The sequence below is a fragment of the Stegastes partitus genome, unplaced genomic scaffold (assembly GCF_000690725.1).
Source record: "Stegastes partitus isolate 25-593 unplaced genomic scaffold, Stegastes_partitus-1.0.2 Scaffold547, whole genome shotgun sequence".
NCBI classification, from domain to species: Eukaryota; Metazoa; Chordata; class Actinopteri; family Pomacentridae; genus Stegastes; species Stegastes partitus.
The window spans coordinates 297646-318974 of record NW_007578278.1 but is presented as its reverse complement, the minus strand read 5'-3'; the positions used below and the strand labels follow the sequence as shown (position 1 = coordinate 318974).

At 39.8% G+C, this 21329-nt stretch overlaps 1 protein-coding gene across 1 annotated transcript in view; it reads left to right on the top strand.

The window, feature by feature from the left end:
• LOC103361980 (cGMP-inhibited 3',5'-cyclic phosphodiesterase A-like) overlaps window positions 1-21113 on the top strand; it is a 59149-nt gene extending 38036 nt beyond the window's left edge. The window contains exons 3-15 of the mRNA XM_008288211.1: window positions 3734-3879; window positions 3953-4068; window positions 4166-4409; window positions 4669-4745; window positions 4959-5155; window positions 5525-5662; window positions 6227-6338; window positions 7840-7947; window positions 8678-8877; window positions 9764-9967; window positions 10157-10318; window positions 13758-14025; window positions 15013-21113. Of these exons, the coding sequence (XP_008286433.1) occupies window positions 3734-3879; window positions 3953-4068; window positions 4166-4409; window positions 4669-4745; window positions 4959-5155; window positions 5525-5662; window positions 6227-6338; window positions 7840-7947; window positions 8678-8877; window positions 9764-9967; window positions 10157-10318; window positions 13758-14025; window positions 15013-15329 (2289 nt within the window). The 3' untranslated portion in view covers window positions 15330-21113. The remainder of the gene's footprint in view (window positions 1-3733; window positions 3880-3952; window positions 4069-4165; window positions 4410-4668; window positions 4746-4958; window positions 5156-5524; window positions 5663-6226; window positions 6339-7839; window positions 7948-8677; window positions 8878-9763; window positions 9968-10156; window positions 10319-13757; window positions 14026-15012) is intronic.
• The last annotated feature ends 216 nt before the right edge of the window (window positions 21114-21329 follow it).

Here is a 21329-nt window from a genome sequence, read left to right as displayed (position 1 = left end):
TTGCCACTTTCACTGTGTCTCATCAGAATATGAAGCACATTACACAACACATATTGTAATACCTTCTCAAAATAAAATCATAATACACAATATACACAATGATAATACTCTCTCAGAATAAATCATAATGCACAATTACATTGATTTTAATAAGTCTCATTAATAGCAGCATATATTTTATTAATATCATCTTCTATTACTTGTTTAAATTTCCCTATTGTTTGACATGTTTTTTATGTTCTGACTGCAGCTGTTCCATAACTGAACCCCTCTTGCAGAGATACAATGAAGTTTAGTGTTTGTTCTTACAATTGTTTGGGCTTTCCTTTAATTATTGCAGTTAAGTACTGACGCAGTTTATCAGAGTTGTGGAGCCACAAAAGAATGTAAAGTGTAAAATCAACTCAGATGCAAGTATGTATAACTAAAATTCCCCTATACATTCTATGAACAACTTTTTTTGAGTATATAACAGGAAGGATGCATAATTGTAATTATGTTAGTTTTAATAATTTACAATTGTACTGTAGTGGACCAAAACAAGGTATGTCACTAAGTAATTTTTCCTTTTTATTCCAAAATAAAATGCTGCAGCAGTTAGAAAATATACACATATATTTCTGACATAGCAAAATCAGACGCATAAGTGTGCTCATAGAGACTAATTTCATTTAGTTTAGTGTGTGCTGCAGCAACACACTCAACCCAGGTGATGCCCAGGTGTTCCCCCTCCCCCTGCACACATCACCTCCCCCATTTCCTCCCTTGCTGCCGGCACAGTGCGGGCCTCTAATGTAGCTAACAATGACGCAAAAGCTTCCACGGGGCTTTTTAATGTTTTACAAGGCCAGCGCTTCAAAATGTATGCAGGCACTTAAGGCGGCAAGGAAACTAAATAAAGCGTGTGATGCAATGCAGGATAGCCTACCAGGAAAGTGACAAGCAGCTTTAACGCTGCCTGAGTGCACTCAAGCGCTCAAGCCATGTAGCGGAACTCAATGAGATGCTTCCTCATTTTTAGCTCATTGGGGATTTGTGAGTCTGCATGTGGCGGCTGGTAAAGTTGGTGATTCAGCTCACCTGTGTGGCTGTAAACCGAGGACAGGAATAGCGCTTACATAAAGGTAATCAGTAATGGTGGTGACTGAGGGCCATTCCTTAACTGAGAAACACTTGGAGTTTTTTTTTTTTGTTACAGGCTTTGGTACAATTTGTACCTTTTGCTTGTAGCAACTCTTTGGATTTGACTTGTCTTTTCTCAGTCTTTAACTGCCATAGTTCAGAGTATTTGATCAGTTTTCATCACATTCTACTACCTTTTGCTGCACAGATTTGCCTTTATATTATGTCTTTTTACTCTCACAGTTCCCAATCTTGTAAGATTAAAACTCTCAGACGGAAAAGTGAACATCACACCTATTATTTTTTGTCAACTCATTACTGTTGCATAATGATGCAGTGGAGATGTTTCACTTGAAACTGCAGTAGCACACAGTAATAAAACTCACGACAACAAATGCAGACATGACGTTCGCAGTGACTGTGTCCTCGTCCTGCCTCTATTTTACTCTCCTCCTCCTCCTCCTCCTCCTCCTCTGACTTTCTTTCACACTCTATTAGAGATCTTTGATTAGATTTCCCTCACTGTAGGAAAGAAGCATCACAAGACAGCCTGAGTGCATGTGTATGTGTGCGTTGGGTGTTTTTTGTGTATGTGTGCAGTGATCTTCCTGAGCACATACGTTTTTATTTTTTATTTTTTTAGAAGAAATCTGATCCTTTGCTGCCCTCTATATTCCACTGTGCATCTGTGTACAAATAAAATAAAAAAAAACTCATCTATCTAACCATTATCTACACACCGCTTAACCCTCACTAGGGTCATGGGGGGCTGGAGTCTATCCCAGCTGACTCAGGGTGAAGGCAGGGGACACCCTGGACAGGTCACCAGTCTATCACAGGGCTACACTTAGAGACAGACAACCAAGCACACTCACATTCACACCTACAGACAATTTAGAATCACCAATTAACCTCAACATGTTTTTGGACTGGAAGCCAGAGAATCCACGCTGCACGGGGAGAACATGCAAGCGCCATGCAGAAAGACCCCGGTGACCTTCCAGCTGCGAGGCAACGGTGCTAACCACCGAGCTACCTTGCAGCCCAAACTAAAACCCAGCAGTACAAAATTATAAGCTGACAGTTAACTGAGTTCCTCTCTTGGTTTTACAAGAAAATTTACAACACTGGATAGATTGTCAAGCATGTCTACTTAACATTCAGTCTCCTGTATGCTTTTTACAGAACAGCAATAGGCCTGAAATACAGATACGGCTCCAGTTTGATGTCTTTGCTTCTCCGATGGAGGAGAAAAATGTGCACAGCAGTTGCTCTGCAGATGTATATGTCCTTTTTTATTTGTTAAGACATACGCCTGAGGCTGAAACTTCAGGTTTTAACTTAAAATTAGAGCGAAATTTCTTCACAGAGCAAGTGTGACATTGATGCTCCGTTCAGTTGGCAGCACTTTTCTGTCTCTAGCTTGTGTCTAGTGTGAACTGTGTGTGACTTTTTGGATCGTTTTACTTTTTTCTATGCTCATGGAGTCAGTGTGATCCAAGCTTTCAAGCAGTCATTTTGGATAACCAATATCCAAATAGTAGCTGTGGCACGGTATGATTTAAATATGAGACAATGCTAGACGTTTTAAAGACAATATTGGGAAATGTGAAAGCAAATGAGAAATGCAGTCACATTAACACACTTCATTAATAAGTACTGCATTAATAATCTAAACCTTTTGAATAAGAAACTTATTACAAAACGTCCTACTGGGAAACAAACATTGTGATATTTATGAATAAGTCACTTGGGACTGTCTGGAAGTTGGTTGAACAATAATGATGCTCACCTTTGGTTGTATATTAGAACATAAGAGATATTCAGATGAGATTGAAAAGCTTATAAGAGTACAAATACATTTCCCACTATCCGATTTCTATTGCACACACTCGTCATAATAAACATTTGTCAGTTACAGACGAGAAAGAAATCATTTATACTGACTGTTCTTTTAAGTTTAGAGCATGAACAAGCCACACTGTGAGTAGCTCAACGTCTGTACGGCAACATTGAGGGACTTGGATTGCTGGGAAAGGCTGAATTCTGAAATTCTGAACTGTTTTTATCCACCGTTAGTCAAAGATTAACACAACTGAGACACTGTAAAGTCCACTTTACAATGTGTTTGGCAACATTTAATGACATAGCTCCATGTATCCACTAGTGCAGCCGTGTACTTTCGCCACAAGAGGTTATTTGTACCGCAGTTGTCACCCTTTCCAATTGATGTGTATGTTAGAATTTTAGCAAAGTAAAAAATTGAAGTATAATAATATTTGCAGAAGTTTCTATTACCAAATCCGCATAGCTACACGGGCATCTTTATATATTGGCATGCACAAAGTTTATTCTTGGGTCAATAAAAAAAAGAAAGTAAGAAAATTTGAATCTCAAGTTGTATGTCTACTTATCATGTTGCACAAACTGTACATATAGGCAGGGTTGTATCTTTGATGTTTCTGAATTGTGTCCAGTAAGATCTATTACAACTACTTTATTTAAAGTTCCTTCACTTGTAGGTTGTCTCTGAAGCATGAGCACACTGTTGGTGCTTCCCTGTGAAGCTCTTGTAAGTGGCTAAAAGTTTCTACGTTTGTCTGTGGTGCAGCGTCTCAGGCGGAGTTTGCCCCCAGGATTGCTGAGGAGAATTTCATCAACTTGGACCACAACCACCTCAGCTACGGGGCTGCCCACCATCGAGCCCGGCCCCGTACGCAGAGACCGCTCAGCCAGCATCAAACACACTCCAGACAGGTAACGCCACATCACTCAAAGACGTCTCAGAGTTCGTACCATTTCTTTATCTGACTTTCTTACCTTCACCCAGTGAATTGTGGGGCAACTCTGTGATGATGACCATCTCGAAGAGTCGCTCCATGTCCGCCTCCTGTGCTGCCTCTGTCACGTCCAACCACCTCTACAGCAAACCACTGGGAAGACCAGGTGTGTGTTTTGCAAATTTCCTAAGACACAAAGTAGTGTACATTGAGAACCTTACTTTCAGATGAGGGTGTTTACAATCTGAAACCATCTCTTTCAGGTTTCCCCCCCTCCAACATATCACCTCTGGGCTCTCCATGCCCGTCTCCTCCCGTCCAGGGCACGCCTGTCTCCAGCCCGACAATAAAGACTTGTTCAGTGCAGCTTCCTGAGCCGGCCGGGCCACTAACAGAGCGGGTACCCGGCGCTGTGGCCCCCAAGAGCCATCACAGAGCCTTAACTCACAGCCAGAGCGCCCCGAGCTCCACCACCACTCATTGGCGGCCTCCATCGCTTTGTGGCAGGTAACTGACACGCAGTCACGTGCCGGGTTAATTCTATTTCTCGCCAGTTTAATGAGCAAATCTAAATATAGAAAACTTAAACTCACAATTCATGTATGAGTGTTCATTTGTGTGAGAATGAGAGGAAATTAGTCACTTCATTAGTCTGCGCTGAGAGAGGAAAGTAGCTGGGTTAATTATCAGATGAAAGAGAATGATCAGGATGGACCAGTGCTTGTCCTCTGAATATGTTAGTGTTTCTCTGCTCTCCTTCTGGCAGCTGTGGCAGGCCGTTCAGCAGTCGATTAAACCACGGGGTAGAATCTGTCGACAAAGGAGACAGAATACCACATCCAGGTAACGTACAGCCTGCAAGCTTTTCTGCCTTTGTTTAGCTTTAAACTGACTCATCAACTTTAAGCAGGAAAACAAGAGTTTTGGAGAGACGATGCATTATTCATAGAGTCCAAAAAGTAATGAGGCCAAAGTGTTTGGTGTGGTAGAAGCATCTGTGCAGGAAACTGTAACAAAAGAAACTCTTTTGTGTGTACGTGTAATGTTTTTTCTCAGATGAGCGTGCAGTAGCTTCATCAGACTATGACAGCACCTACGACAGCACCTATGAGACCAACCACAGTGACAGCAGCGACTTTGCACAGAATGAAGAGGAGGGAGAAGGAGGCAAGAAGCCGCCTGAAGCGAGGGAAGGTTGCAGGGAGTTTCCAACAGATGGCATCGTTCTTCACCCTCTCCTGCCATCACCAGAGGTAGGCGATCAGACATGCTTGATTTTGCATCAAGGAAGCAAGTCATGAACTGAAGGAACCTTTTGGATTGGAGCTGAAACAGCTTCAAGAACCTAAAAGAGAAGCCATTTGTTTGTTTTTGTTTGTTTTTGTAACTAAAGCTCCTGGTATTATCATGATCTGGATGACTGAGAATCTACATGACAGGTCACGTGCTTCAAATTCTGCTTGATAAACAACTGGCACTTTCTCAAATGCCGTACAATACTTGCTCACTGTTGCTTACTGTTACTGTTCCTGCTGGTGCTTATCAGCTCCTCAAAAGTTAAAATAATTCAAGGTATTTTACTGTACTTGCAAGTATCTTTCCTCCGTATCTTTACCTGACAGGACAAGCCCATCTTGGCCTCAGAGGCCCCAGTAGTGCCAACGCTGGAGCCTCTGATGAGTCAGCTCGTCAGCTGGAACTTCCCAATTTTCAGTCTTGTGGAAAAGACTCATGGCAAAGCAGGCTGCATCCTCAGCCAGGTAAACACTGATTAGTGAGGAAATGTTGCAACCTGTATGATTTTATAAACATATCATGTTGATTCAATAAACAGGAACACATATTGAAAGAAGTGTCCATGTGAACGGTGTAATTAGCAGCTTAATGAGGTGGTGACATCAGATGTCATTGTAGGTAGAGGAAAGGGTAAATTTGTAACAACATTAACACAAGAAATCGAACGAAACAATCGGTGATATACGTAACTTTTTGGTATTTTTTGAATATATAAAACCTCTCGTAAGAACTGTGTGTTTGTACAGCAGGTTATAGTGTATAAATATTCTCACAGCAGTGAAACACATATCTGACAGGTAAGTTAGGTCCAACGGAGACACACCTGATAACATTTTTTACAATACAAGTATTTCTTTGAATCACAAAGAGATTCCCACCCCCAGATACTTAATTGCTAACATACATTGCTGCAAATTAAAGATATTAGTTCTGTCACAGGTCAGTGTTAAAATCATTCAAAAAGATTTCTTAATAGGCCTGGTTTCACAGACGATTGTGGTGATTATGTTGTTTATGTTGTCTTCCAGGTTTCTTATCGGCTCTTTGAGGACACGGGTCTGTTTGAGACCTTCAGGATTCCCGTACAAGAGTTCATGAACTATTTCCACGCTTTGGAGAACGGATACAGGGACATCCCTTGTGAGTAGAAGGTTCCACGTATTTATGTAAATTTAAATGTCTACATGTGGCATTACCTTTAGCTACCACAAGGTGGATGCATTGCTCATAAAATAAACATTTCACAGCAGGTGTTCTTTCTGCTGAAGAAGCGTGTGGCATATGTTTACTGTACAATTAGCAGGAATATTAATTGAGTGGCAATACTGGAAACATGTTGACACTGGGAGCTGATGGGTAGCATGAGCTTATGCTTTAATGTAAATGTTTGAGGCTAACACAATGCATGAAAATCTAAGAGTTCACATTTTGATGTGGCAGTTTTTCTTTTTCCAGATTATAACTCCCTTTACATTTGTGCAGCTTTAGATACATTTTACACACACACACACACACACACACACACATATATATATATCTACCAAAGAAAATGGAAGCACCCAAATGTCATTAGTAAAACAGAGCATTTGTAGGGAGGCAGTGATATAGACTAAATATCATCACTGCATTAAGAGTGCTATTACAAAGCTTGAAGGTTTTAAATGTTGGAGTTTTTTTGGGCCTTAATGAATTGGGTTTTTGCACCATCTTGTACAGATCTTGTATGTATCCCTTGTATGAAGGAAGGTCAGGTTTCAACAACTGATTGTGTAACAGTTTATAGTGGCTCCTAATCATATTTGCAGCAAGTACATTTTAGCTTTTCCCTTCTGGATGTACACCTAAACCTGACAACTTTCGGATCTTTAAGGACATTGTCATTCTTTAAGGGTCTCAAAATCCATCTAGTAATTCTTTAACATTGACATGCAGGAAATATGTGTGTGATTGTCAATTTGCAGCTCACATTTTTATCCAGTATTTGTTTGAGCTGCGAGCTGCAATGTGACGCAGTTGGTTAGCACTGTTGCCTCACAGCAAGAAGGTCGCAAGTTCATGTCCCGGTGGGGACACCGGGATCTTTCTGCATGGAGTTTGAATGTTCTCCCTGTGCAGCGTGGGTTCTCTCCGGGTTCTCCTGCTTCCTCCCACACAGTCCAAAAACATGCTGAGGTTAATTGGTGATTATAAATTGTCTGTAGGTGTGAATGTGAGTGTGCTTGGTTGTCTGTCTCTAAGTGTAGCCCTGTGATAGACTGGTGACCTGTCCAGGGTGTCTCCTGCCTTCACCCTGAGTCAGCTGGGATAGACTGAAAAATCTCTGCTAAGTGTCAAGTACCAAAGTATTATTCAAAAGTTTGAGCCTTAGATGCATTCTGCTCACTGCTTTGAACTGTTACAGTTACAATATGTCAATTTTAGGATAATAACAGCTGGATGGCATCGACCAATATCGGTTCCTTTCAGAAAAGTGCAGATGTGGTCCATATATACTCCACCGCCACCACTTTCCCATTTGCTTGTAGTCGTATCACCACAAGCTGATATAACTATTCAGATTCATAATGGGCTACTGTGATTTCTTTACTGTGGTCTTACTGCTGACACTTGTGTGAATTGGTGCTTTATTCTTTCTTCCCAGATCACAACCGAATCCATGCCACTGACGTGCTACATGCTGTCTGGTACCTCACCACTCAGCCTGTGCCGGGCCTGCCCACCCTGTTGACCGAGAACGGAATACACACTGGTACACACTCTTTATACTTACTGTACTTTATTATAATCAAACCCTGATGAAACAAAACCCCTACTTTTGGCGTCATTGTTACACTTTAATCTCAAACTAAAGTAGGTAAAAACATTGGTTGAACTCTATTGTTAACATGCTCTCGGAAAAAGTGTCACACACACTCATGGAAGAAGATTTTTTTTTAAAGCAAACACAAGCCAAGTCACACTTTAAACACACTGTCGCATGACAGACAATTAGGCATTCATCCAGTAGCTAAAAGTGCACACATAAACAGAGACATAAGCACGCTATACATTATGTATGCATATAGAACTGGCTGTCTTACCACCACAAGACAAACAGCTAAATAAGTATTAATGCATTCAGTCTTCCTTATGGGTCCTGACCCAGAACCAGCATTTACAACTTCAGTAAATGTCTCTTCTTGTGATCGACCTTCACTTGTGACTCTTCATATTCAATGAGTCACGAGTACAGTGTGATAGCAAACAATCATGCTGATCCTTTTTTTCCCTTCAGACTTCATGACTACATTTATTCTGATGCTGATGTTGGTTTGTCACTGCTGAGATATTGAACAGTGGGTGAAAACAGTGAAATTATTAACAGGTTCTACTTAATAAAAACAGTCTAATAACACAGTGTGTTTTATATTGGGTAACAAGAGGCAGCATTTCAGGCCTGAGTCACTGACAGTGAGTCTCTGTTGTCTTTCTGTTCACAGACTCAGAGAATGGTATTACACCTGGTGCCACAGGCTTCCTGGTGTCCAAGATGAACTCTGTGCTGGAAGAAGGCTACGGCTCCCTGGCTGGTCTAATCCCTGGCCTGGAGCTCATGGCTCTATATGTAGCTGCTGCCATGCACGACTATGACCACCCTGGAAGAACCAACGCCTTCCTAGTAGCTACCAGCGCACCGCAGGTAAACAAATGTAGCCGTGCTTCAGCAGCGCCGAAGGCCTGGGGAGGGGCTGGATCGACAGAGAGGTGGCCCTGATGGATAATGAGGTCCATTTATTGTAGGTTTCACAACAAACAAGGGCAGCTCCAACTGGGATTTCATGCACTTTCCACAAGCAAACACCAAGCTCAGAAATAGGGAAAGGTCATTAATAAAGTTCCAACCAGCAGAGTCCAGCTCAAGCTGCTGCTGCTTGTCCAACAGAACTGCTCCAATAATTGTGATGTATATTATCGAGTGAGCTAAATTCTACACCTGATATGAATTAGTAGGCCAAGACAGAAAGTTTGAGTTTATGCAGCAGCTAATTATTATTTTAAGCATGATAAGCAGCTCAGAATTGAATGACTTGAAGGGATGATTGTTGTGTATGAAATGCTCTGCATTACTGATAAGAAGCAATTTATTATTCCATGAATATGAGGCTAAAGGCTGTTGCATGTAGCAACAGTGTAAACATTTAGAACAGTTTAGATGTAGTAATATAATCATTATATAAAGAAGAGTAATGTAAGCTACAACATAAATCGTGTTTGCTTTCGCAAAGTTTATGAATAATCAAAAATGAGGCTACTTTTCCTGTGAGTTTAAGTATTAGTATAGAAACATACATATTAGTAGGAGCTTAAAGTGATCATAATGTAAATGCAAACCAACAACCAAAATATAAAGGGCTCAACCACTACAACAAAGCATTTCACAATTAGAAAAAGAAGAACTACAATAAAACGCTTTCTGTTTGGTCTGACCCTAACAACACCATGACACAATGAATACGTTTCCCATTCAATATTAATATTATTAATGATAAATAATTTTAATTCCACTCTCTCCTCTTGCATTACAGGCTCTTCTATACAATGACAGATCAGTCTTGGAAAACCATCACGCAGCTTCAGCTTGGAACCTCTTCATGTCTCGACCTGAGTATAACTTCCTGGTGAACCTTGAACATGTGGAGTTCAAGCGCTTCCGTTTCCTCGTCATTGAGGCTATTCTGGCCACTGACCTCAAAAAGCACTTTGACTTCCTCGCAGAGTTTAATGCAAAGGTAAACATCCACATCTGTTAATGATCCATCCAGCTGGAATTACTAACATGTCATTTCTTCTTCAATATGTTGTTGTGTTTCTGTAATACTTTTAGTGTAGATTGTCCTAAATACATGTTAACAGCCAATCTGTGGTGAATTTTATTTTTTACACATTTTCTTTTTACAAAAACATTTCTGTCTCCTCAGGTGGGTGATGAAGGAGTCTCTGGTATTGATTGGACCAATGAGAACGACCGGTTGCTGGTGTGCCAGATGTGTATAAAGCTAGCTGATGTCAACGGACCGCTGAAGTGTAAAGAGCTGCACCTGCAATGGACGGAGGGGATCGTCAATGAGTTCTACGAGCAGGTACGTCTATATAACTGTCTGCAGTCTAGAAGGAATAAATATGTTGGGCAGACCCTGAATTAAAAAAACAAACAAAAAAAACCCCATCAGTTTCCAAGTTAGAACAGTTTGGACCAGAAAACCCCCAAACAAAGATAGATGGGACTGTATTTAATACAGTATGAAATGAATTATACCAAATGAAAGGAGCGTGCAAGAACTTTACAAACAGAAGTGGAAAAAATAGTGTAAAAAAACGAAAAACTACCAAAAAAATGACATGAATGGTTACAAGTTATAATAGCGTATAATATAAATTACACAGTGTGCATTTGTGCAAGTTAGGAAATTGAAAGCCCCCCATACACTTGGCCTTCAATCAAAATGTATTTCTTCAAAGAGTAGGACTAAATAAGAAACATTAAGTTAAAAATAGATCATTAGTTATTCAATATTTATTAAATGTTTGGTCTGCAAATGTTTAGCTTATCTGTCTCATCAGTACTGTGTGAGTGTGGTTTGATTAAAATTGATTGAAAAATTTTGAAGCACATTTTGACTGAAATCAATCCTGGAGGCTGGTGCAGCGTTGCTGTGTGCCTCAAACCAAATAACTGTGCAAGACCAGCAAATTATTTGAAGGAAACTATCGTAATTTAAAATCCAGACTGTGCAGCACCCAAACTGCTTGAAGATCTGTGCTGATGTTTCCAATCGCAGTGTGCTGCAAATGCAGGCTGACACTGTGCATCACAAATGTTTTTGTTGTGCAGTAAATCAAACTAAGTGTGAGCATTTCCACACAAAAAGAGTTGAAAACACACTTCTTAGGTAAAGTAACAAACACTTGTTAAGAGGCTACAAGTGACAACAGTGGCTGTCTCACGAGATGTCAGCTGTGTTGGAATCATTAATAGCAGATCTAAGGTCAATTTTCTGTAATAAATTACATGGTTAGCACAGGATGAATAGTCACACTGCTTCCAAATCAGGTCAATGGCATTTAACTCTTGGGAAAAACTAGGAAATATCAAAATTATGGTTTGTTTAGAGCAAAATTATTGTACAAATACTATAATTATTGTACATAACATTTTTCAAACGAGTCAAACTAGTATGAGAAGCACCAGAACAACAGAAATAGCTTAAGTGAAACAACAAAACCTGTTCTGACTTTGGCAGAGAACAGTCTTTTCTTGTACACCCCCATTAGTCATAAAAGGAAGCTGAATAATCTCAGAATACATCATAATAAAAGCAGGTGCTATGAAGTTTTTAAAAAATAAATAAATATGACAGATAGGTGCATTTGAGTGTAGCTGAGCCACATCAACAGGGAGGTCAGAGGCCGCTGCATAGCAGCAGCTTTGCATATGATATGGATTTAATTCTTTGTTTATGGACCTTTCAGCAAAGGTTTATGAATGTAACCGCATGTTCCCTCTGAACAGAATATTCAAAACACTTACCTACTAGCTCATGAATTTGTTAGCGACCATGTGGATGGATGCCTGGCAACAAATCCTGCTCTGAACTAACAAGGCCATAATGATAAAATCTGATTATCCACAGAGATATGATTATTTGCCTAGCAACAACATTCTCAGTAGAATGGTGCTAATTTGACATTTGGTGGTATCTATGATATTCTGTCATCTCAGAATAAAATGTTTTTTTTACATTTGTACACAGATGCCCTGACTGTAACAGAAGATTGTATTCACAAAGTTCCTTAGTCATCATGAGAAAACTCAGTGTCAGCATATATTATATTTATTTAGTCCATTTTTCAATGAAGGGAATTTGTGCACCAAATGTCTGATCTGAACTCTGCTGATGGCTGAAGAAAGCAGCCTCCCTCTGATCTGTGTCTCATACGTAGCATTCTGCAGTTCCTGTCTGTTCAGTTCTCCTGATAGCTCTGAGAATCATGTTTGTCCTGAGCATACAGGGGTGAGCGAAGTGAGACAGAGTGGGTGAGAGACAGAGGGTGCGGATACAGTTTCCTTTTTTTCAGAGAGGAGACGGATGACCTAAATGTGCCATCCCTGGCAGCACTCATTCACAGTCACACAGAGGACGATCACAGATGGAAACAGAGCCAGCGCAGACGTAAACACACACACAAATGCATTTATGTCATGCTCTGCAATGCACCACTTTGATTTTCTAAACATTAGCAATATCCGCTTCTAACATTTTTTTTCTCTCTCAGATCACAGTGTGACAAAACAGACACACAAACACACCTCTCTCTCACTAAACCGCAAGTGCTGTGCACTGACGCCATCCAGGTTTCTGGTTGCCATAGCAATTGGAGCTCTTGCTCCTGTGTCCTCCTTGTGAATAGCTTTGAAATCCCTAGCATCAGAAAACAAACATGAAAGCGTCGTTGTAATATATGAAAGTAACACACAAGCTGTTGGGTTGTGGGTTGTGCAGCATAAAATACGACACAAATGGGGGTAATTTCAAGGTTGCTACCGTGGAATAAGGCATGCAATCAGCAAAATAAACCTAAATATCAGATTTCAGACATGTCGCACTTGCATGTCTGGGATACAACATGCATTAATCACTGCTCTGTTTTTGTGGATGAAAAAGCCTGACTGACAAGGACGAGGGAGGAACGAGACCCTAAGGGTCCACTTCAGCTTCTCCTTATCTGCTGTCCATTTACAGTAGATGCCAAGTATGATAACAATATATCCAATGCACTGTGTGGAGCCTGATGTGGTTGCTGCAGCCAGCATATGCATAGCTGGTGGTCAAAGATAATTAGTCACATTAATGTCTGTATTTACTGGCGGTGGCCTTGTGGGTACAAATATACCGATTAGTCACCATTACTGTGGCGAATCTTTACAGACAGCCTCCTTTGTGTGACTGAAATGTACAGATCAGCCATAGCTTGAATTGATGTTTTTCTATTTATGGTCCTCTTGACCTAATTTCAGGAGACTGTACCCAGAGGCAGCGTATCTGTGCCTGTGAACTGTACAGAAGAATAACTGCGCAGCCGAGATCATACCATTTCGGTGACGCAGAATTTACCAATATGCGCCGAAAAGGTTTTAAGATGTAAATATTGATAGATTTAATATGTAATTTCATTTGTATAATATTTTCTTGAAAGTTAAAAAAAATAATAATCTAACCAAATTTGTATCATGTACATTCATATTAGAGTTGATAGTAAATTTAATTGAATCTCTACTTTACTCTGTGCTGATTTCAAGACAGTTTAAATTCAATATCTCATGAATTCACAAATGAAAAACTTAGTCTGAAACGACTGCAGGATGCAGTTCAAGCCAAAAGCATTTTTTGTCCAAGGAAAATGTTTTCTGTCTTCCTAAATCCCATCCCTATATAATATATAAATGTTTAAGTTTCCAGTGCATTTATATTTCATCATCCCTGAGCCTCCTACATATTTACCATGTTTGCACCCCTCTAGGGTGATGAAGAAGCGAGCCTGGGCCTTCCCATCAGCCCATTCATGGACCGTTCCGCTCCGCAGCTCGCTAAACTACAGGAGTCATTCATCACTCACATAGTGGGACCACTGTGCTCCTCCTACGACTCCGCCGCCCTGATGCCGGGACGCTGGGTCGACCCGCCTGAGGGAGAGCTGGAGCCAGAAGTGGACAAGGCAGGACAAGACACAGAGGAGGAAGAGGAGGATCTGGCGGATGAGGATGCGTCAACAAGTTCTGACAACTCCCGTATGTCGACCTCTTAATTATTCATGTTGTAGGAAACATCTCACTTATTATTTTGTGTGGTCAGTAATGATGAGCCTCAGCGAGCATTTAGTCTGACAACATCACTGACAACTGAGATTAGTGTTTTGTTGCTCAGTGGAATCTGGTGAGATCTGACTGACAGTTTCTAAGAAAAACACACTGATAATGTGGAAACAGCCTTTCGTTTTTATGGACTGGTGATTTTTAGATGGTTTTTGTTTTGCTCCATTTATTGGAAACACATTGTAGCACTGGACTTACTTCCCACAACCATGATGTATTTCTAAATAATACCAGCAAAGATTGCAACAATGAAAACAGCACTGACTTTTACATAAACTACAAATTTAATGAATGGCCCATATGATTAAATAGTTGAAATTTTGGGAATATTGGCAGTACAGTTGGTAGTCAGTTGTTGCTCGCCATTAATACAATTCATGAGAGCAAAAAGAAGCACTTTCACAATGTGATAATCCTTTGCTAAAGGTTTGGCTAGGTTAGCAAGAAGGGAAGATCTGAATGAATACCTCCTCAAGATTAAAGGAACTTTTTTTTCATAGTTAAAATAATAAACACACAGTTAAAGTTATAGGGTCAATAAAAGAATCAACATTCAATATCAGTTAGACCACCAGAAAATGAGCAGCAAGTCTGGTCTTGCCGACCCATCCATCCACCCCGACCTCCTCCCTACGCTGATTTGGTGGCTGTACAACAACAGCACCAGACTTCCTCCTTGTGCTAATTACCACAACTTCTAGAGGACTTGTGACTGTAGTGGAAACCACAACATTTAGCTTTTCAAACTAATTCCCCATTAATTGTTGAGTTTTAGAGGTGCTTGTAGATTTTTTCTTTACTACGAACTGAGCCACATTAGCTGTTTCTCCGTTTTCTTCTACCAAGCTATGTATGACAGTGGTATCAATCCGCTTGCCTAACTGTTGGGTTTGTGTCCCGCAGAGCGTCGAGAAACCAAAAAGGTAAGCAGGAGGAAAGTGTTTTGCCAGATCACACAGCATCTGCTGGAAAACCATGAAATGTGGAAAAGAGTGATTGGTGCAGAAGCCCCGGAGGAGGCCCAGGAAGAGAACCCGAACTGCATCAGCAACCCCACCGACCCAATCACAGCCATTCACGAGGAAGAGGAGGAGCAGGCAAGCAAAGAGGAGGAGTTGACTGATGACCTCGATGAAAGGGAAGAGGTACCGGCTATCGAGGAAGAGGAAATCCTTCCCCAATCAGAGACTTCAGGAGAAAAAGAGGAAGAGCCAGAGTGATACTATGAACTTTGACCTTCTCGTAAGCCAGGAATCTGAACGTTGTCTAAAAAAAAAAAAAATCTTTGTTTCTTTCCTAACTAAACTCTTGATATGGTAGCCAGCACATCACTTTGACACAACACTGTAGAAGATGTTTTGGGTAAAATGTGCCTAACAAAAACAGGGTTGAGGACAGGGATGAAGCATACCCAGTGCATCTGACAAGAAGAGAGGTGAGATCAGCTAAAGATTAAGTGACAAAAGGGGAAAGAAGAAGAAGCTGAAAAAGAAAATGAATATGAGCTGTATTTGTTTATGTTTTAGTATTTTTTTTAGTCTGGATCGGACGACCTGCACCACACCCAGACTGCCCATCCTGCACTTTGGGTCAACCGCCCTGATTCACAAAGTTCACTCCACCTGAGAGTAAAACACTGTCACAGCGCCCCCCCCCCACCTTTACTCTTCTTGTTGCTCCCATGATATCAACACACTGTGGAGCCGCCCAGCTGGTTGAGGATGTGCAACAAGCCCCTTCTCCTTGAAGACAATGGGATGAAAGACAGGGAAAAAGCTGTGTCCACTGAGTGTATTTCAGAAGGAGGTTGAAAAAAAAAAAAAAAAGAGTCAGAGGTAGTGCATTGTGTACAGAGACACACACCCACACAAGCTGCACACACAAACACACACACACACACACACATTGCTGTAACAGACACACATTCCTCGCTCGCAACAGAAAGGAAGTTTCACAAAGAACCCTAATGCTCTAAAAGCTTTTTTTTCTCAAGGAAAAACATACAAAACAATGTTTTGTTCATATCAAACAATGTTAGTCAGCGGTCATTTTCTCCCTGTCTTTTATTAGTCGGTTCAGCACACTTACATGTTTCCAGACTGCACAACTCAGGAAGGCAGAAACCCGTAGAGAAACAGAAACAAAAAGGACTTCCAGCGTCCGTTTTCCTTTTACTCGCTGCTGCTTCTCGTTCCCCTTCAAAAAGGAACCACAAGGGAAACAACACACGCTAACGTTAGTCACTTTAAAACTAACTTACGAGACACAAAACTAGGTAATAAGGTAATGTGTTTTGTTAAGTAAATATCATTTGTGTCCATATTTTATGTCACTTTTTAGCTTGTTCACAGTAAATGCAGTCGCTAATGATGGGATTTTTTTTCTTTCTTTCTTTCCAAAATAATTTATAGGCTGGTATGTAGGCCAAATGTTTCAGAAAGTAAAGTAATCCAGTAAGCCATAGTGAACCTGGCCAGAGCTGAGTCACAGCTCCAAATCACCCAAGAAGATTTACGTTAATAAGACGTTACTACCCTGTGAAGGCTGCTGCCATCCAGGAGGTGCTGTGTGTCCACAAGAGAGCAAAGACTGTGAGTCTTTCATCATAAAGGCAATGAAAGTAATATGGAAATAATAATGTTAGCCATTTGTGAGTCATGGAACCAAGCATACTTTAAAACACAGAAAAAGAGCCACAGCGGGATAAATGCATCATGTTAAACAATAAATTGTGTTAAATGAAGTACAGCAAACTTAAGCATTAATGGAGTGCAGCTTCCATAGTCTCAAATGCTGCTATGATATTGTCAAGGCATTTTAAATACTCAGTCCTCAATATCCAATAGAAAAGGCAGAATGAGTGATGTGAGCATTTTACACACCACAGATACGCAGAGAAATGCATCAACAAAAGCTATCATTCAATATAATGTCTACATTCTGCACATTGTTTGCCAAAAGTGCAACAGAGCAAGCAAAAGTTATAAGAATTTCCTATCATGGGCCAGGAGACTCAAGTTTTTGTTTTTTTTTTTCCTCCATTTGTAGTCCTTGACATTACATATGGCTTAGCAGGTCTCCTTTGATGTCCTGAGAGATTCATATTGGTGGTGATGGAGGAAAGTGTGAGCAGGGAGAACAGCCTCAGTAATGAGGCTTAGTAATGAAAGAGGAAGGCGCTTATGAAGGGGTCAGAGGGGTGTCAGATCTTTTTTACATTTCAGCAAAGTCTTCCAGATGTAACTCTTTGAAGATGAGCCAGCTCGGTCGCATTCGAAACCATGTGATGATCTACGTTTCCAAGTTTGCAAAACGTATTACAGGGATATGCAGTACAGTATATTTGATCTGACATCAGAAAAGCAACAGGGGGCCTTTGTAGACTTGGATCCAGGGATTGAAGGGTACTCAGTGTCTTCACTTACTTATCTGTAACAGGTACTTTTGATCAGATTTGCAAAGTGAAGAGGGGCATATTTTAATACAACTGAAACACGTTCCAGCACGCTGACAGCACTTTTTGGACAAGGTGCCCGAGACTGGCTCAAGAGGTGAGGTAGACTAACAAAGGTAAAGCAGAGTGGGATGTGGTTATATATGCAGTGGTATATATTAAAGAAGGGCACTCAAACTGCGATTCCGCTTCAGCTTTATCTAGAAGGTATTGACTTTTTAACTCTATAGTTGCAAATAGTTTAAATAATTAGCTGAGGTGCATACAAGATGTCACAAAATGTCCTTAAGTATGGATCATTTGACGTGGGTGAGGATTGATCACTCTAACATGACCAAGGAAGGCAGGGAAACAGTGACAATTAAATTAAAAGAGCAACATAAGACAGAAACACAAACATCTACGAGGAATACACTTTATGGAAACAGTTCATTATTCACATACGCTGGATGAAAACAGACTAAGCAATCTATTAAATAGACTTGTTTGCTTATTTTTACTGGCTGAACTTGCCCTAATACTGTCGTAATACTGTCTAAATCCTCAGCTGTATCCATTGCACTGTTATCAAAATGCCCATTGTGCAAATGAGGGCTAAACTGTGCAGCATAATGCGCTTGATTGCTTATTCCCTGTTCTTACAAAAGGAGTGCAGCTTGTTTTTAACGCTACGAAAAAGGAAACCTGCGCTAACCAAAGTCTGTCTCCGTTCAAGTAGAGAGCTCTGAACGTCTGATGTCCATTTTAATGTCACAAATGATCCACAATGAGGAGAGCTATTGTTGCTTGGCAACAGTAAAAATATGAAACGGCTAAATGACATCTGACCCTAGAAACAACACGTGTCTTACCTGCCAGCACAAATGGCAGCAGTGCATTTGTAGCATACGGAGCACGACATGCTTGGATTTACAGGTTCCCTCCTTGACAAATTGTCTTCCAATAGCTTTTTTTTTCTTGCATTGGCTTGTGATGATAAGCCCGCAAAATGATCTGTAAACACCAGCTGATATACGACTGATCTACGCAGCTGTGGGTCAAGGCATCGACTGGGGTCTTTTAGTTGAACATTTTCAAACCTCTGTACAGCAATGAACTTTTGAAATCAAGTTATTCTACTAATAACCACCTGATTGGGGAAAAAAAAAAAAAAAAAAAAAGCTCTTCAAGCCTCCTGTCTCACGTAAACAGCAGGAATTTGAATACACACGAATGAGCTTGAGCTCCATGCACTGTAAATACCCTACGCACTATACAGTATATCAATACCTCACTTACAATCTAATGTGCATACTATTACAATGGACTTTTTATGTCTCACACTTGTACTATCCCATGTTCCACCTCTGTGTTTGGCAATTTGTTTAAGATTTTTTTCAGATTCCCTTCACTTTTTTTTGTTTTGTTTTGTTTTCTTTTTTTTGGCCTGCACGATCTGAGAAGCTCACCAGGGATCAAGTCAGTCAAAACAGACGCTTCCCTCCTCTCTCGGCCCTGCCTCACTAACTGTGTACACTACAGTGCAGCAATCAAAGAGACTTGAATTAATCAAAGCTGTGATAGAATACTGAGTTTCTGTTCTCATCGCAAACAATCCGAAACACTAGGAAGTGCTAGTGCGTAGCCTTTTAGGGGGTTTTCAGTCACCTGGAGGGGAGTGTTCAAGTGGTCACTCAGTTTTTTGAAAGAACAGGTTTCAAGTCTTTTAGCAGTTATCAAGGAGTTTTGCATTTTTTAATTTTAGCGTTTTAATTACAATCCGTATTCTTAGCATAGTTGCTAAACATTTTTAAATCAGTTTCAGGAGTATTTTTCCTGCATCTCTGCATGGTTTCTCTTTATTTCTGCACAGTATGAATATTTATTAGCAGTGAGTTCTAAAATGTATCCAAGTGAACAAGAAATTTGCATAATTTGGCCTTTTTTTTAATTTTTTTTTTGCTATTGTTACATGTATTATGTAGTATAATTGGAAACTGATTTGAAAGCTACACTTAAGGCAGATTTAATGTTCACTGGGATGGATTATGTACTTTAAATAAAGTTGTGCGTGAATAATTGGAACACATCGAGTGCCAGGAAATAAATACGAAATACATCCAGATTTGTAAAACACAGCTGCATTGTTTTGCAAGACGATTACTTGTGATGTAAAGTATACAGTATACGCTAATTAATTTGTAGTAAATGGGCCAATACATGGAAAACCACTGGTATAGTCCCATAGATTCCTTTTTAACTCTAAATACCATAGACTAGATTAAGATTCTTGACTGCCACAACATAAAAGTTCATGTCATCTGTTGGCTTTTTTGGTCTTGGTCATCATGGCGACACTGGCCAATGGTTTGTACCAGGGCATTCACAATTCTGCTTTCTCTTGATTTACAAAGTGTTCTTATTTTAAAAAAAAACCAAAAACCAAAAAAAAACTTGGCGACAAAACAACACAAGCGCAGGGTCTACAACTAACAACCAAACTATTTCAGATCATCAAAGCCAGTACAAGTGGTTTCTTTTAATTAACGAGAAGAAGGGGATTGCTGCACACTGGATTAACTTGTGCAAACCAAAGAAACTTTTTGAACTTTGTGTTTTTTTGTGATTTGCACAAAATGAGCCCTAAAAGGAGCATGTTTTGTTTTGGTTTGGGTTTTTTTTTTGTCAGTGTTATTATATCTGATATCTGGATATGCATATATTTTTGCTCTCATGTGAAAATAAGACAGATTTTTTTTTTTTAAAATTGAAGAGTTATCAGCATTCATGTAACAGGCAGCAGCTCGTGGTGTTGTCTTTACGGTCTGTTATTCTTTCACTGCCATGTCAATATGCACCAGTAGCACTACAATGTAACTGACCAACTGTTCTGTTCTCAGACTGACGCCCATGTACTTTCTTTTTGATGGTTTGAACCAAAAACATTTCTGTTTTGTATTGTTTGTTGTTTCAGTCATTTCTAAAAGGGGCCAGGCTCCTGTGCCATACCATTGTCACATGTATGTATGTATACATTGTTTGAATGCTATATTCTCTGCTTTCCTTGTTTGTCACAAAGGAAACCAAAACAAACTTTTTTGTTCACCACCTTTAAAGCAAGACAAACAAGATGTTTTTTTGTTTTTTTTAAAAATCTAATATAGCAGGCGCTTCACAGACTCAGTTCTTTTCTTCTCTCCAATATCTTGCACTTAACACATGTAGCAATACCTACAGGATGGGGAAATTGTGTGATTCACCAGTATTTGTTTAAGTGGAATATGACATTTTATTTCTAGATATTGTTTGACTTTGTATAAAAAAAATATATACTGTACAGATTTAAAAGTATATTATGACAAAACAACTTTTAGAAAAATATTTATTTTTACTGTTTTGTAATCTAGACACAATACTGTAGCTCCTCTATTGCCAGACTTACTGGAAGTGCCTCGATAATGTATTACAAAGTAACTATACAATATATTGGGATTATTAGAACCTGTCACTAGCAGAGCAGTGTTGATGTTGTAATGTGAATATTGTTGAATAATAAGATTTATAAATGCTGCACATGGGTCCGTCTTATTCTTTAGCCATTTCTTTAGCATTTCATGGGATGAATCTCACATTGAGTTTACTGTATTTCAAACTTTTTTTAAATCACCAAGTTCAAATTGAACATGGGTAAGACTGTAAAGTATCACTCTGACTTTACACGGGTTTCAGATGCTAAAATGTATCAGCAAAAATAAATCCTTTTGGTCCATAATTAGTCAATCTGACA